General features: G+C 38.4%; 1 protein-coding gene across 1 annotated transcript in view; it reads left to right on the forward strand.

Annotated features, from left to right (window-relative positions):
* Window positions 1-7762: 7762 nt before the first annotated feature.
* Window positions 7763-17752, forward strand: part of LOC134671852 (uncharacterized) — a 32478-nt gene continuing 22488 nt past the window's right edge. Inside the window, exon 1 of the mRNA XM_063529706.1 lies at window positions 7763-7800. Within this exon, the coding sequence (XP_063385776.1) occupies window positions 7764-7800 (37 nt within the window). The 5' untranslated portion in view covers window position 7763. The remainder of the gene's footprint in view (window positions 7801-17752) is intronic.

Below are 17752 nucleotides of genomic sequence, written 5' to 3' on the forward strand. Positions count from 1 at the left end.
TCTTATCTTATAGATAACCTAACTAACCTAAGTAATAATTCATTCTACTTGGGGCCACTTGCACAAATAACTAAAAACCTGGAGTTACCATGGTTACCAGTACAATTTGACACTGGGTTAACGGTTTAACCAGTTACCCCCGGGTTTGTGAGATGGTGCAAGTGGCCCTTAGTGACTAATATATGTGACGTTCCACGGCTAAAGGTACCTTATGGCGGCTGGCGCTTACGTCGCATAGCACCGCAATAATATTGGAGCGACGTTAATAATAGCGTAAGCGCCAACCGCCATAAGGTACCTTTACCCGTGGGACGTCACATATATATGGCTGTATATATTCCTATGTGTAAGGTCATTCAAAGACTTGGACAATCTTGATTTAAGCTTAATGGAGAGACACGCCCTAAGCGGAAGTGCGCGGTCCTGAGCGGGCGTGCGTGGAACCAAGCGTGCAGCGTGCCCCCGAAATATACTTAGTATATTTAATATGCTTTCATTTGATACCCTACACGTGTTTGTGAAATACATAGTTTGAGTACTCCGCATTTGGGCATTCCGCTGAAGTAGATGGTTCATGCCCAACAACGTACCTATTTAAAGTTGGTAGCGGTGTTCGGATCGGACATAGCACTATTACCACGAGGGAGAGTACTATTACTGTAACTACTGTCAAGGACCCCTATTCGACAAGCGACTTTTGACGTATCGTGTTGATCTCCCTTTGATGTGGAAAAAATCATAAGTTCTCGAATACGTACAATGTCAAAATTTGACATTAACTATCCACAGTTAGGGTGACAAGCAAACCAAACCGAACCACCCTTAGTTTAGAGTTGAGTTTTGGTTGTACCAAATGATATTATCCACCGTTGATGGAATCAACACTCAGTATGGAATAAAATCATCTGTTGATTTGACGTGGATGCGAAATCTGACTGTTGCACATGTCGAATTTGGCCCAAGGATTTGATATAAGCAACGCTTGCCAAGTCGGTGCAGAGTCATCTAAGAACCCTTAGACTAACTCCAGTACTTTACTCGGAACCATAGTACGAGTAGATGACAAATTTATCATTATGTGTTTTTACAGGTGGCGGTAGCTCCGATGACCACGGAAGTCACGATAGCCACGGCCACGATAGCCACGGCCACGGAAGCGACGGCCACGATAGTCACGGCCTCGGAAGCGACAGCCACGGCAAAGGAGGCCATGGTTCTGAAAGTAGCCAGGGAAGCCACGGCAACGACCATTCCAGTAGCGGATATGGACATCATCATTAAACTTTCTTGTTTGTGAAATTGTGTATGTACCTATATGCTTCAAAATAGTGATGTCGATCGACTTTTAATTATGTACCAGCAATAAAATTATCGATATTAAAATACTTTTTATTTTAATCCCTCCATTCAGGTGCCTCAACAACTGAAAGAACTAGGTTAGTTAATTACCATAACCAGTATAGATTAATCAAAACAAAAATCGCAGACAGAGTCAATGAACTTATTGTCGTATGAAACACACACACGTTAATATTTCGTATTCAATATAGTGTAATTCGTCAATAACTGACCACCTATTAGTAATAGTAACTGGCCACCCGAAACTAAAAATGTATTCTATTCACCTGTACACAAAATTTAATTTAATTTAAACAGTTGACATAATTTTTAAATGTTAATAATTTAACATGTTACTGTGAAAGTTATTATTATAAATGATAAAAATTTAATAGCGTTATTTTTTTTCGATTGGAAATGTTTTAAAGTACCTGAAGTATTTTCCTCGCGTTAGTGTGGTGAAAAACTTTGTCGTCACTCGGTAGCGAAGTATGTATAACCCTTATGCCTCGTTTTAAAAAATCTCAGAACGATCAATTGTTCACTTTGCAAACCACTCGTTAGACCTGTTGGTTCAATTTCCTTCGCTTGTAGTCCGGTGGCCGACTGCATGAAACAAACCTGATCGAAAAATAGAATATACCTACCCTGTAGAGGTACCTGACATTTAGTAGCTTCCAACGCACTTGGTCGGCCTAGGCTTAACCTGGCAGATTTAGTACAAATGGCAAAAACGTTGGACAAAAATTCATCAAAAAAAACCTCATCGAAAAATAGAATGAAACTTGTATGGTAGGATACCTGACTTTGAGGACAGTAAAAAAAGTGTTCGGCCTTACTGTAGCCTGGCAGTTTTTGCAGTCCAACCAAATTTGTGGTACCACGTGACAGCTACAATTTACCTCATCGAAAAATAGGATGAAAAAAAACGGATTATAATAACTAAAATAAACCTGTTGACGTAAGGCTTGGTCGGCCTCTCCTTAGCCTGGCAGTTTTTGCAGTCCGACCAAATTTGTGGTACCACATGAGAGCTACAATTTACCTCATCGAAAAATAGAATGAAACAAACAGATTATAATAGCTAAAATAAACCTAATGACGTATGTCTCGGTCGGCCTCACCATAATCTGTCAGTTTTTGCAGTCCGACCACATTTATAAAAAAACCATAAAAAAAATCTTATCGAAAAATCGTATGAAACTTGTATGGTACGATAGTTGCCTTTGCGGATAGTAAAAGTAAAGTGGTCGGCCTCACCTTAGCCTGGCAGTTTTTGCAGTCCGACCAAATTTGTGGTACCACGTGACAGCTACAATTTACCTCATCGAAAAATATAATGAAACAAACGGATTACAATAGATAAAATAGCTTAGTCGGCCTCAAGGGGATCCCATGCCCAAATGACTTTCGATCTGAATAGTTTTCTAATGATTTTTGTAGCATATCATATTAACAGCGACGGCTTTAAGCAATATGGTATCCCATATTTACTTCGAGATATCTAGCATCCAAATTGATTTCGTATATGTACTGGAATCAGTTATGTAACGCTGCCATACATGACCCAAAAAAAATTTATTAAGCTATGAGCTTCATCACATCTGATATTTGAGTAATTCTAAGCATTTCTAGCCTGGGAGGCAAAAAGAAGCGTGCGTCTAGTTGGGGAGGATGGGGTCATCTTTAAAAAAATCTATTCTGATCCTGGTGGCTACTAGGGCAAGTTTGGTATCATTTTCGTATAAACCAAAGACGTAGAATTCATTGCTGATATTTGTTTTTTTTTTTCAGTTTCATAGTAATTTTACAAGAAAAACGTAAAAAGGTGAAAATTTTGGTTGAAGATTTTTGCTACGCGGTGCCGAAACTACAAAAGATAGAAAGTTGAAATTTGCACACTAGATTACATTTATAAAGTGTACAAGAGATAAGAAGCGATTTTGAGAAATTCGACCCCTAAGGGGGTTAAAAAGGGGATGAAAGTTTGTATGGGGTTCAAGTTTTATTTTAAGCTAGGAATTTGAAACTTCGTAAGACGATATATTATTAAAATACAAAAAAACTAATTTCAACGTTTTTGAAAATTCTTCCCCTAAGGTGGTGAAAAGGGGGTTGAAAGTTTGTATGGATATCAAAAAATTTTTCGAACGCGGGACTTGAATCTTTGTATTTGAGGATATTATTAAAAGACAGGAAAATTAATTTCAGCGTTTTGTAAAATTCATCCCCTAACAGGGTTAAAAAGGGGTTGAAAGTTTTAATCCATTACAAATCCGAGTAGACGCACATTTCTTATTGCTTCCCAGGCTTGAAATGCTTAGAATTACTCAAGGAACATATGTGATGAAGCTCATAGCTTAATAAAAAAATTTTGGGTCAACTTTATAACTGCTTCCGCTAATGAAAGATCTTTCACAGCAATCGAGATACGAAAAAAGTGTTTTTATAAACAATGTTTTAAAAAAAATATTAAAAATAAGTATTCATTTCATTAAAAATCCGGTATACTAAAATGGAGATAAAATAGACCCGTTAGCCGTTTCTCTTACAATGAGGAGGCACACTGAAAGGTTAGGACAGATGTCGGCTCTGTAATTCGTCATTGTTTACGATTTGTGACAAGCGTATGGTTGCGAATTTTTTACTAATACTTCCGATTTATCAAGAAAAATGTATTCATTTATGAGGCGTTTCATATACGCCCGCCCTACGACACATCAGATAGGTACACAAAGTCCTGATGCGTATGGAGCACAGCATGTGTGGCCAAGCCATTATGCCCTAAATTATGTACTACTACATTAAAACTTAGCTTACCTGTGTATTTACTCTTTCCAAAATATTTATCTTCCTTAAAATGCAGCCTACACAAACGGTCTTTGTCATTTGCCTTAGTTTTTGATACTCAAAACATATCGGGTCCTTGGGAAAAAAGGGAGATCCTATATTTCTACAATTTGTCGCACACTATTGCAGTATTTGCAGTATTGTGGAGAAAAAGGAGAATGTTTACAATTTATTTGAAACAATGTATGCGATTTGACAGTGACAGCAACTCCACTATGGAGGCGCCACCTAGCGTAATAAAATGTCAGTTTGCCTCCTCATTCTATGTGTAGTGGAAAAGTAGGATATACGATTCAAAACTTGTCAAAAATCGAAGAAAACCTTTTTATTTTTGACATATGTGAGACATCATCTCAACGTAAGTGTTACTCTGAAACCACGCCGGTAGTAAGAAAACGTTATTGAGATATACTGGGTCAAGCAAATCTTGTCAGTAGCAAACGGCGGCAAATTTGAAAAATCGCGGGTTAGCAACACTGTGTTCGAATAATTCGAAAATCGCGTGTCATCTGTGTTTTATCTGTGGAATGTGGACCGCGAATGACAGCCTTCATCTTTGTTTACATTCTGAATCGATTCTATTTCAAGAGATATTTCTGCTGTTAAATACCAATATATTAAATAAGATTATGGTTAATCGAAGCTAAGGTGCCTACAATGCCTACAGTGCCAACTGAGAAATCTAATAAAATATTGAAATCCAGTAGGACATCTACCTGCTGAAACAATGTTTTTATTCATATATTCTTGTTTAACGGCATAATCCACTTTTAATTTTATATTGAAATCTTCAAATTAGTTAATATTTTTATCAACATCACACACCGCTTTTAAATTGTCCGTCTATATCTATTAATAACAATTTCAAACATTTTCAATAGAGAAATCCGCGAGTGACAATTTGAATTGACGTACGTAATAGGGCGCGCTTAGCGGAAAAAAAAGTTTTGTTTCGATGTAAATTGTACATTGCTGTTTTTCTTAGCGCAAATACTACTCTTTGAGTGTTGCCCTACTTTAGTTTGCTTTACATTGCTACTGACAAGATTTGCTTGACACACTATATTAGATAAATTTATGAATAAAATTTGAACTAAATGTTTTTTTTTTTTAAAGACCTCTAAGACCTCCATGGACTCATTTACTTATGACTTTTTTTAGTTAGCATTATTAGTTTAGTTTAAGCTGCGAAGAAACAATATTTTCAATATAGAAATTATTATTCTTTATAAATGTGGTCGGACTGCAAAAACTGCCAGGCTACGGTGAGGGCGACCAAGCCATACGTCATCAGGTTTATTTTGCTATTATAATCCATTTTTTATTCATCCTATTTTTCGATGTGGCAAATAATAGCTGTCACGTGTACCACAAATTTGGTCGGACTGCAAAAACTGACAGGTTATGGTGAGGCCGACCAAGACGCGTCAACAGGTTTATGTTAGCTATTATAATCTGTTTGTTTCATTCTATTTTTTGATGAGGTAAATTGTAGTTGTCACGTAGTACCACAAATTTGGTCGGACTGCAAAAACTGCCAGGCTAAGATGAGGCCGACCAAGCCATACGTCAATAGGTTTATTTTAGCTATTATAATCAGTTTTTTTTCATCCTATTTTTCGATAAGGTAAATTGTAGCTGTCACGTGGTACCACAAATTTGGTTGGACTGCAAAAACTGCCAGGCTACGGTGAAACCGACCAAGCCATACGTCAACAGGTTTATTTTAGCTATTATAATCCGTTTGTTTCATTCTATTTTTCGATGAGGTAAATAGTAGCTCTCACGTGGTACCACAAATTTGGTCGGACACAAGAACCTGCCACTGTGTATTAGGCCGACCATTTTTTTTACTGTCCTCAAAGGCAGCTATCGTACCATTCAAGTTTCATACGATTTTTCGATAGGCTTTTTTCATGATTTATTTTTTATAAATTTGGTCAGACTGCAAAAACTGCCAGGTTAGGGTGAGGCCGACCAAGATATACGTCAACAGGTTTATTTTAGCTATTATAATCCGTTTGTTTCATTCTATTTTTCGATGAGGTAGATTGTAGCTGTCACGTGGTACAATAAATCTGGTCGGACTGCAAAAACTGCCAGGCTAAGGTGAGGCCGACCATTTTTTTTTACTGTCCCCAAAGTCAGGTATCCTACCATACAATTTTCATTCTATTTTTCGGTGAGGTTTTTTTTGAAGAATTTTTGTCCAACGTTTTTGCCATTTGTACAAAATCTGCCAGGTTAAGCCTAGGCCGACCAAGTGCGTTTGAAGCTACTAAATGTCAGGTACCTCTACAGGGTAGTTATATTCTATTTTTTGATCAGGTTTGTTTCATGCAGCCGGCCACCGGACTATTGCTCGAGTATCAATCAATAGCGTAGAGGGGTATAACAAATAACTATTGTAAAAGCGATAATTTTCGGCGTTTTGTAATACCAACAATTTAGTTTATTGATTTGTCAGTTTACCATAACCAGTAAGGGTGAATAAAAATAAAAGGACTAGGTATCTGTATCCTAGGTGGCCGTAAACTAGTCGTTTTGTCAGAAAACCCGTTGACAACAGCAGCTAAAGCTAAAACCCGTCAACAAAAAACCGAACGTTATTGGGTATTTTTTGAGGCCAGGTTAATATGAATCGTTTTCGATGGTATTTAAGCCACAGCGGAAATTAAAATTGCATAGTTCCAAACAAGATTAGACACTGTCAATACCTCGAAAAATGGTCAAGTTTTTGGTGAGTTCATTATTTATTTACATTTAAAATATATTGACATAGATACAAATAAACCATATAAACTAAACTTATTTTATTAGGCAACTAAAAAATAATATTTAATTAAAAATCCTATAAAACATAAAGGTTTATTCTAAAATTGGCCCCCGTAGAATGGTACCGACGATGTTGGCAGCATTTTGCCGTTAAATCGCAATACACATTTTCGTAATTGTTAGTTTTTGTAAATATTTAAATATACATTTTTCATTCATAATTATAAGTAACCTCTGATATGTTATAAAAGTCATAAACCTTTGTTTTACAAACGCAATTTAAATAGATTGTAAAATATGTAGGATATAAAATAACTAGGTAAATGAGGTTACTATAAAATTAGTACAATTTATATTTAATCAGCGACCCGGCTACACACGGGTAGTATACCCCTAAACCTTCAAAAATCACTCTATTGTTAGGTGAAAACCGCATAAAAATCCGTTCAGTAACTAGTACGAGTAAGTACTTCTAGTTTCTTAATTTATCGCGAACATACAGACAGGCAAACGCGACGGGGACTTTGATTTATAAGGTGTAGGATTTGGCAGTGTTGAGATCACTGTTAAGAGCCCTTCAACGTGGACGCATAGATTGACAAATCCAGCAACATAAAAACTAGTTTGATGTATTCAAAAGGTACTTAAATACACAGTAGCGGCCCCCTTTTTTCAATAACTTTCGTTAAATTTAAATAATCACGATCATTTAGCTGTGGCGCTAGTGTGCACGTTGAAGGGCTCTTAATTTCACATGTGGTACCTACATTTATTTATCAAAATTTTCTGCACAGGTACTTATGGCGACATTGGTGGCTGCGGCCCTAGCTTACCCTGGTGAGTAACTTAAATACATATAGTTATAGGTGTGCGGATGACTATAGGTATATGATGCCCGAAACAGAGATATTTTATGTAACTACCCCATGAAAGTAGGATTAGGGACCCCTAGCTTCTACCCCGTAGATATCACAACTTCAAACCACCCTACACACGTTACGTACATTAATTTAATCTCAAGGGCCTGACACGTAACACACACTTACAATATCCAAGCACATATCCTAACCACTCACATGATTCATGCAACTGTAGTTGCGAGCTGTACATAATAATAGAGGTATAAGTAGTTAAATTCTGGTTTACTATGAATTATTATTTAATTATCTTGTGTTCTAACGCGAAAGTTTTGAATGTATCATTTTTTTTTATTAACACGCGTTTATTAGGTCGACCTGTATGTAACTAACTATGTTATGGAATCTAAGGTTGATTTGACCATCTTCCAAGGATCGTAGCGTCATGAAAATTTGCAGCTGTATGTAGTTCTGATCTGATGACAATACAATAATATGTGACAGATTCACAGCAGTTTCTAAAATGCTTATTGTATAGACATAGATATGTACCTATATAAATAAGATAAATAAATATTATGGGAGAATCATACACAAATTGACCTAGCCCCAACCCTATTTATTTATTTATTTATTTAGAAAAAAAATCCTAATCCTAATCCTATGCTCAATTATAGTTGTGTTTTGGGTACGATGATATAATATACCTAATAAGTAGGTAGATCAGAGATAAATCTTTAAATAAGTACCTACAATGAAAACGTCAATTATTCTAGACCAAATATTTGTGTAATTATATCTATTAAGTAACACTTAAACTTGAATGCGGTCTGTAAAACTGGGACGGCGTCCGAAATCAATCGAATAGGGACTTGATTCAGGGCTTAAAAAAACTACAGTCTTCCAATTGCAGTCTTATAAAAATAAATATACCTACATTGAGTAATTTAGGCTCACAAGACTCGAGTCCTTAGGTAGGTACCGGCTCTAGTGTCGAATATTTTTAACAAAGAATATAATACTCACTAGGAGAAGAACGGTAACTCCATACAAAAAAATGTCCCCAACAGTTTATACGTTTATACTACTGGCGCCCTCGATGTGTACCAATGGAACTAAAGTTGACAACCGGTTTAGCCTGGCGGGTATTGGTATTATAGGTATATAGTAATTATGTTGATAAACATATTTGTTATCTTCATATCACGAAATATATGAAAGATGCAAATATTACCCCTTGTTTGTGGTATTATCCATTGATTTAAATAAAAGGCATATTTATGTTTATAACATTGTATTATGTTTTGTGAGGAAACCGGACTAATCCCAATAAGGCCTAGTTTACCCTCTGGGTTGGAAGGTCAGATGGCAGTCGCTTTCGTAAAAAACTAGTGCCTACGTCAAATCATGGGATTAGTTGTCAAGCGGACCCCAGGCTCTCATGAGCCGTGGCGAAATGCCGGGATAACGCGAGGAAGAAGAAGAAGAGAAGAACATTGTATTATGTTTTACATATAGAAATATACACTGAAAATTAAACCCTGACAACTTAATAAAAATAGACATTAATAAAGCGCATTCACAAAGTTTTCAGTATTATACAAATAACATTAGGCATGCCTACCTATTACACTTTACACACAGATACACTACACTTTACACACGGCATTTTACACAGATTTCTAACTTGTATTCATTCATACATTTCTTCACGGTTAATTAATACGCTTTCCAGATGCGTTATGACTCGGTTCCTTCTGAACCCACTAAAGCTGTATAAATTTCACTCTGGCTGCTTCAACAGCCGTTGATCCGCATTTAGCACATTTTCTATGTGCATTGCTGTAATCTATGTAGGTACAGACTTACAGTCTTAAGTGGTTGTACCGCTACGTTGTATTTAATATTTAAAGATATAATAAATAAAATTTTCGTTATGAACTTTAACCACAGCAGTAAAGTTGGACAGAGTCATTGACAAATATATTTTTTATTATGGTGGGTAGACGTACCTACCCTCCATATATTTTATGAATATTGATAAAGACAGTTGGAAGCAAATATTCATTATAAAACTTAATCGCGTGTAATTAAGTTTTAAGCGTTTTAAGTCCCGTTTTATGATGAATTATGTATAAAATTCGTGATAATTTAAATCAGAGTTGGGAGCAATGTTGCTGTAGAAATATGTTTTTATTTTTATTACTCGCAACTTTTTCTCGGAGGCCAACGCACACATAGAAGCTTCAGGCGCACACATGCGCAATTATTTGGGGACATAACTTTCTTAGGAAGTGAACAGGCCTTGATTTTTAATATCGCTAGTTTGTCAATTGTCACTTTTTTTAAATAAAAATATTCGGTCTCGAAACTTATCATTTTCTAGTGTCCGACCGAAACATGTTTTTTTGCCGAAACCGAATGTTCGGCTTTGGCTCTAGTTTCGGCCGAAACCGAAACTTTTATAGACTTGTTAAAATCGTTGAAAAAAATGTCATAAAACCCCTTTTATACACATATTATGGGGCTGTCAACACCCACTATCCTTGAAATTGATGTTACTTAAGCAGTTTTTTAAGAAAATTATTAGAGTAAGACCAAGATAATTCTGCAACGATTTTGATAACACACGCAGTGCAAGTGTTATTTTAAACGTCAAAACTTCTATGAAATTATGACGTATAAATAACATTTGCACTCGTTGCACTGCGTATGCTATCAAAATCATTGCAGAATAAAATTCTGAGAATTTTCTTGGTCTAACTCTATTCATTCACCAGTCAAGTTGAAATGTAGATACCAATCTTCACCTGGGCCTATTAAGTCCGAAGTGCCCCAGTGAGGCGAACTTTCATGCGAAGTCAAAGCCGTGCTTCAGGCTTCAGGATAAGTAGTTAAGCACAGACTCCAACCAATGTCCATTATATTAAAAAGCGAGACCGCAGGCCGAGCATGGCGCAGGTAGGCCAAAGGCTAAGCTGAAGTAGAGCATGTGGAACACAAACCAATAGTAAATTGAGGTAAAATCACTCATTCACTCCGAAACAATTAGACAGTGTGCATAGGTATTGACAGCCTCTTAAGACTGCGTCGACCGTCCAGTAGCGCCCTGATTAGTGGAATTGTGTTTTATGTTATAAACCAATTAATTTCTGTACATGAATCAGTATAATATGTAGGTATTAATATTGTTGTCCTACTTATTCCTCAACTTTTGGTCTTATTCCGAAGCACCATTTCGTAAGTTTCGGCCCGGCCGAAAGGTTCGGCCGTTTTTTGGCCGAAACCGAAACTACAGCCGAAACATGATTTTTTGGCCGAAACTGGCCGAAACCGAAACCGAACCTTCGGTCGGACACTACTGGTTTCTAACAACTCTAAGCAATCTATGCAAAAAACCGGAAACTCGTATCGGAGACCTCGTCATAAAAACCTACCTATCACTTAAAAATAGCTTAACTACCAAATTTATATCACGCCGTAGTTAAGTCATATACTTAACAGGGCATAACTACCTAAGTACTATAAATTCGGTACCTACATACTTTAATATTATTTCAGCTAAATATATTTAGTTCGTTTTTTTTAGCATTAGAAAGAACTTGGAAGAAGGTAAGCGATCTTGACATTACCTACTCTTAATTGAAAAACGCTTTTTAAAAATCAATAACTATTACTTATAAAAGCAGAAGAATATAAATGATCGTATTAGATTCATAATTGTTATATTTTTGCCGTAACTTATTTTTAAAATGTGTTTTTCATTTAAAAGACACATCAAGATTGTTTACCTTATATCTAATGCTAAAAAAAAAACGAACTATAGGTAGCTCACAAAGTTATATTTTTGTTTTGAAGAAAAGGGTCAATAATGATAACATTACTGCCACTAATGTGACTAATTTGAGCTAATCGTACAGACTCATGGTACACCCACATTGGTGTTGTAAAAATAACGTTATAAAATACGCTAGCTAATGTTCACTAACACTTCATAAGATTTTATTACAAGTTGGGAGTACTTAAAACACCTAACAAGTTTTAACAAGTGTTAGTAATTGTTATCTTGTTTATAACGTTATACAACACTTTATAACACCAATGTGAGAGCACCATTAGCAATGACAAAGTGTGGCCGTGCCACTTATACCCTAACGCCATGTTCATAGAAATTTGATGTTTATGGGCACTTTTACACTCTGTTGCTTGCCAAGTCGGGGCAGAGTTATTGTTGAATCCCTAGATCGGCTCTGGTACGGTCGCCATCAGATATATCGGAGCAGCCAAGGTGTTCACAATATCTGAACATGCACTCTAATGTCCTGATGACAATAGAAGGTGTTAATATTTGTGAGCACTAGCGGCTAGGTCCGATACTAACAAATTATCAAATTATCATCATCCACATATGTTTTTATAGGTGGCGGTAGCTTCGATGGCCACGGAAGTCAAGGTCATGGCGGTAGCTTCGATAGCCACGGAAGTCAAGGTCATGGCGGTAGCTTCGATAGCCACGGAAGTCAAGGTCATGGCGGTCACGACTATGGCCACAGCCACGGAGGACACGATGGTTTCGGAGGTGGCCACGGAAGCTACGGCCAGGGAGACCACGGCCACGGAGACCACGGCCACGGAGACTACGGCCACGGAGACCACGGCCACAAAGACTACGGCCACGGAGACCACGGCCACGGAGACTACGGCCACGATAGTCATGGCCACGGAGGTCATGGCAGTTTTGGTAGCCATGACCACCACGACCGTTATGATGGCGGACATGGACATCATCATCATTAAACTTTCTTGTGTGTGGAATTGTGTATGTATGATTAAAAATAGTAATATCGATCAGCTTTTAAGAACTAGCAATAAAATTAAAAAAATATTTTTTTTTTAATTTCTCAACCCAGAAGCGGTATCATGGCCGCATTTTTATCACCTGTCAAGCCATGTGTCACTTTCGCACTTACATATTTGTTAGATCGTGACAGGCATGGTGACAAATGATAGAGAGCCGACCATCTTAGCCCTACAGGTCTCATTGTAGAGCACATAAGGCAATCGAGATCACCACACATAAGCGCTCCCATACAAATATAGTCTGTGAACAGTGGGAACGCAACTAATTATTTTCGTTGCCAATAGTTACAACTGTAGACGTGTTTTAAATTAAAAATTATAAATATTTACAAAAATTAAGCATATAGGTAGGTAGTCGTGTGTCTATTAGGAAGTTATAGTATAACCTGGTACATAAAACGACTGTAAACGTATCACAGAATGGATACTAATTGTCACACCGATTAAACAAAAACTGGATTAAACACAAACAGAATACTGGTAGAGAACATGACAGAATAGGAAAGAATGGGAAAAACTGGGGGTGCCTTTTCCGCACATGTGACATGCAAATCTTATTTATTTGTTTATTAAATATAAAATTTTAATCTAGGTAATGAAATTGTAAAAAAATGCATAAAATAAAGGCTATTACTATTACTGTAGTACGACACTGTTTTTGCTGCTCGAATAGTAGAATTTTACAAGTAAAACTGCATCTTTGTGTGGTGCATGACATGACCTCTAACACTTGCAAAATTTAGGACATTATACTCAAAATGTCTAAGAGTGTTAAAAACAAAATATAGACAGGCCGTAAAAATTCTGCAGCGATTTTGATAGCCCACGCAGTGCAAGTGTAATTTTAAACGTCAAACTTCTATGAAATTATGACGTATACATAACACTTACACTGCGTGGGCTATCAAATCCGCTGCAGACTTTGTTTGGTGCGACTATAAATAATGTTGACTAGATAGCCTGTGGTGATTTCTAGTTGTCTATGGAACGTGTATAGTAGGTAGGTAGGTAAGTACCTAGTAGGTAGGTCGAGCTCTTTGTAAACGCTTCATAGTGCGATGTCTGTGTAGTTTGTGGGAAACCCGCACAGCTAAAGGCCTGTGCACACTGGCTGCGTGTGCGTGACGTGCACGTGTGCGTGCGGCGTTGTAGTATACAGATCTTTATGAGAGACGACACACCGCTTGCGTGACGTGTGCGTGTGCGGCTCCAACATTTTACCGCACGCGCACGTGCACGTCGCGCACACGTAAGCCGGTGTGCACAGGCCTTAAACCTAAAAGCGTCATCAACTAACGTTAAGTATCGAATTATTTTTTTGTGTCCAGATTCAGATGAATCATTTTTGATGATATTTAAGCCACGGTAGAAAACCAAATCGTGTAGAAAACCAAATCGTGTAGTTAAATAGGATCAGACATCGACCATACCTACCTTATAGAAAAATGGTTAAGCTTCTGGTGAGTGTTGTTTAAATTTACTTACGTAAAGTTACGTTCTAGTTTAAGTAAATATATAACAATAATCTACGATTCATGTAAGTATATTATTCAGTTTCCTTATAAATTTTAGGCCTTTATAATATATAACAATAATCTACGAATCATGCAGGTATATTGTTCAATTTCATGAAAAATTTTAGGCCTTTATATTTATTTTTACCAACATACTATTTAAATTGATTTAAAATAAAAAGTGGGGGTAAAATAATCTATTCATAAGCTTAAAGAATTTAAAAATTGAAAATACTTACTTCGTTACTTTATTGTCACAGCGAATTCACAATGGTCTTAAGTGCCATATATATAGACCCATCTGGCGCTTAAGTCTTTCATGTAAATTTTCACCATTTTTAACATTTCCCAAAAAACGAAACGACAGAAAAATTATATCAACTACCGCACCTAGAGCATTACATGAAATTGTCTACCGTTGTCCCGTACGAACGCAAATTATCTGAAGATTTACAGGTATAAAAATTTCTTTTTCTGTGACAAATAGTCAAAAATATGCACAGAAAAATAATCATCAGATTGAAACGCCAAAAGTTCAAATACATGAAACAAAATGCGTTTGTACTTACGGGATAGCCCGTGGAATGCTCCACCTGCTCATCACGAGAATCGGTTGGGAAATGCGACCTGCAGAGGAGGACATCCGGACATAGGAGAGCATTTTTGACCAAGCTGAAACGGAGACTAGCGCTAACGCTCGGTCAATAAAGTAGCTAGGTACATTATTTTATCAACGTTTTCTGCACAGGTAATCATGGCGATGTTGGTGGCTGCAGTCCTAGCGTACCCTGGTGAGTGACTCGAATACTAAGGGCGGTAACAGACTAACGTATGATCCTGCGCGTATACGGTCGTTTCGGCTGACCGAGCTTACATACACGCGCGTTAAGGATGACTCACGTTAGACTGGGCCGTGTCCGGGCCGGAGCTTCCAGCGCATCGTTTTCTATGGAAAGCATTACGTGATCACCTGTCATGTCATATAAAAGTAAGCGCCGGAAGCTCCGGCGCGGACACGGCCCGGTCTAACGTGAGTCATCCTTTACATTTCCCTATTCTATTCCCTAGTTTTCAGACCTCAATTGGTCCTAAGAAGCTCTTAATTGTTATTATTTTTATTTGATACAGGATTCAGGATCGGTGGGGGCGACGGCGGTGGTCATGCGAGCGGCGGCCATGTTGTGAGCGGCGGCTACGCGAGCACCGGCTACGGCGGAGAGTCCGGTAAGGCCTTCTCAGCCTCAATATAGGTACTATTCGCAAACCATAATGACGACCGAGATCATATTACCGTCTGTTTCACACCTGCTACGACTATGCAAGAGTAAATGAGAAGTTTTACGAGGCCGGTCGTATGTTTGATTTAGAATAGTATTATCACTTCGATAAACTAATATGTGACTTATCTTATGGCTGCTCCACACGCTTGGAATTCGAACGCATCAATAACGCATGTTGATTTAAATACCTAAGGCCCACTTGCACCATTCCACTAACCCGGGGTTAACCTGTTAAAGCGTTAACCCAGTGTCAAATTGTACTGGTAACCATGGTAAGTCTAGGTTTAACCGGTTAACCCCGGGTTAGTGGCATGACGCAAGTAGCGCTAAAGGCCCCTGTACACAACGGGCCAGCGTGGGCTATTCTGGGGGACGCATTTATGCGTTAGAGGGAGCAAGAGTTGCTATCTCATTCTACCGCATGGCTGCGTCCCTTGGACTGGCCGGCGCTGGCCCATTGTGTACAGGGGCCTTAAGACTCTCACAACTATCTCGTGAACGTGACCCTACTTTTGAACCAATAAGTCAACACCTAGCTCGTTATTTTTCAGGCGGCCATAGCGGTCATTCCGATGGCCACTACGATGGCCACAGCCAAGGACATGAGAGCCACGGAGATGAAGGGGGTATGTATGTTAGTGTGAGTCAAATCATGGAAGCTTAATTTGACACACTTCCCGATTTCCGATTTCGCTGAAATTTTGCAAACATATGTAAATCGGATGATATTGCAATATTATGATGACATTAAGCTGATCAGATGATTGAGACAGGTGGCCATAGGAGCTCTGTAATAAAACAACGCAAACTGTATTCGTGTTTGACGTTGTCGTATTGTTTTGTGTTAGAATTGTGTCGTTATCGAAGTATTAGTTGCCTGTGGAAAGAAAAGTACGATTAGCGATAAAAGCTTGTACCGAAAATCTATTCCAGTTAACCTTAGAGTAGATGAGAGAGAGTGAGTATTTATCGAATATTTTTTTTAGCGTAGCTTTTGCTATATCAGATATAGCTGCTACTGCTAATATTTATTTAAGCGCCTATTCCCATCAATCCTAATATCTGTGCCCGGCGGGGACAAATGGGAACACACTCATTATAATGGGGACACACTCGTTAACAACGTACTCACTGTCTCACTATTTCGTGAATGTGACCCTACTTTCGAACCAATAAATTAACACTTTAGCTCGTTTTCCAGGCGGCCATAACGGTCATTCCGATGGTCACTACGATGGCCACTACGATGGCCCCAGCCAAGGACATGAGGGCCACGGAGATGAAGGGGGTAGACGATTTGATAGCCAATACCACCACGACCCTGATGACGACAGATATAGACATTCTCATCATTAAATCTTTTTTTTGTGTTATATCAAGCTTTTATTTAACTTGACCTAGTTAGTATGTAAGGCAGGTACCTCGTTAGTGTGGGTCAAATCTTGGAAGCTAAAGACCCACTTCCCGATTTCCGATTGAACTGAAATTGTGCAAATATTATTAGGTATTTAAATCGGACCCAATACTTATTATGGGCGAGACTAAGACTCACGCACCGTCTTCGCTGGCTCGGCCACGTTTTGAGAATGGAGGAAGATCGCGGCGCTAAGAGGGCATACCTGGGACGCCCGGTAGGGCGGACTCGGAGGCTGATCGGACGTCCCAGGTATCGCTGGGGCGATGCGGTTGAAGCGGACTTGCGCGATCTCCATGCCGATAACTGGCGGGAGATGGCACAGGATCGAGACAACTGGCGTGTACTCGTGTCGGAGGCCAAGACTCATTTTGGATCGTTGCGCCATTAAGTATATGTCGGAGAATGGCTGAAATGTGCCATCTATCGCCTTTAAGAGGCGTTTTATCATGCAAACCTTGACAAATAGAGCAAACTAGGGTGTTATACGTACACCTGAGTGGCGTTCGACGCAGTTATCGCCAAGACGTCATAGAGTGCGCTGTTAAAAACAATTGAAGCCCAGAACAATTGAAGTTATGCTGTCAATCAATCATCAGAAGAAGCACGATGAGAACGAACGGGAGAAGATGACGTCTGTGGCGGCTCCTGGGTCAAATCCACTGGTTTGCTTAAGATAAGAAACGAATCGCGTGCTGTGATTTGTAATGAGTCTTGTGCAGTAAAGATTGTGAGTTGAACATAGTATTTCATTGAAGGCCCTCGTCATCCACGATTGAAGGTTCTGATGTGCTGCAGATAGTATGATACGCCCACAATTCCCGACTTCAGAAGTGCGGCCGAACACACGGAATTCGCTACGGA

Source organism: Cydia fagiglandana, chromosome 16, assembly GCF_963556715.1.
Source record: "Cydia fagiglandana chromosome 16, ilCydFagi1.1, whole genome shotgun sequence".
NCBI classification, from domain to species: Eukaryota; Metazoa; Arthropoda; class Insecta; order Lepidoptera; family Tortricidae; genus Cydia; species Cydia fagiglandana.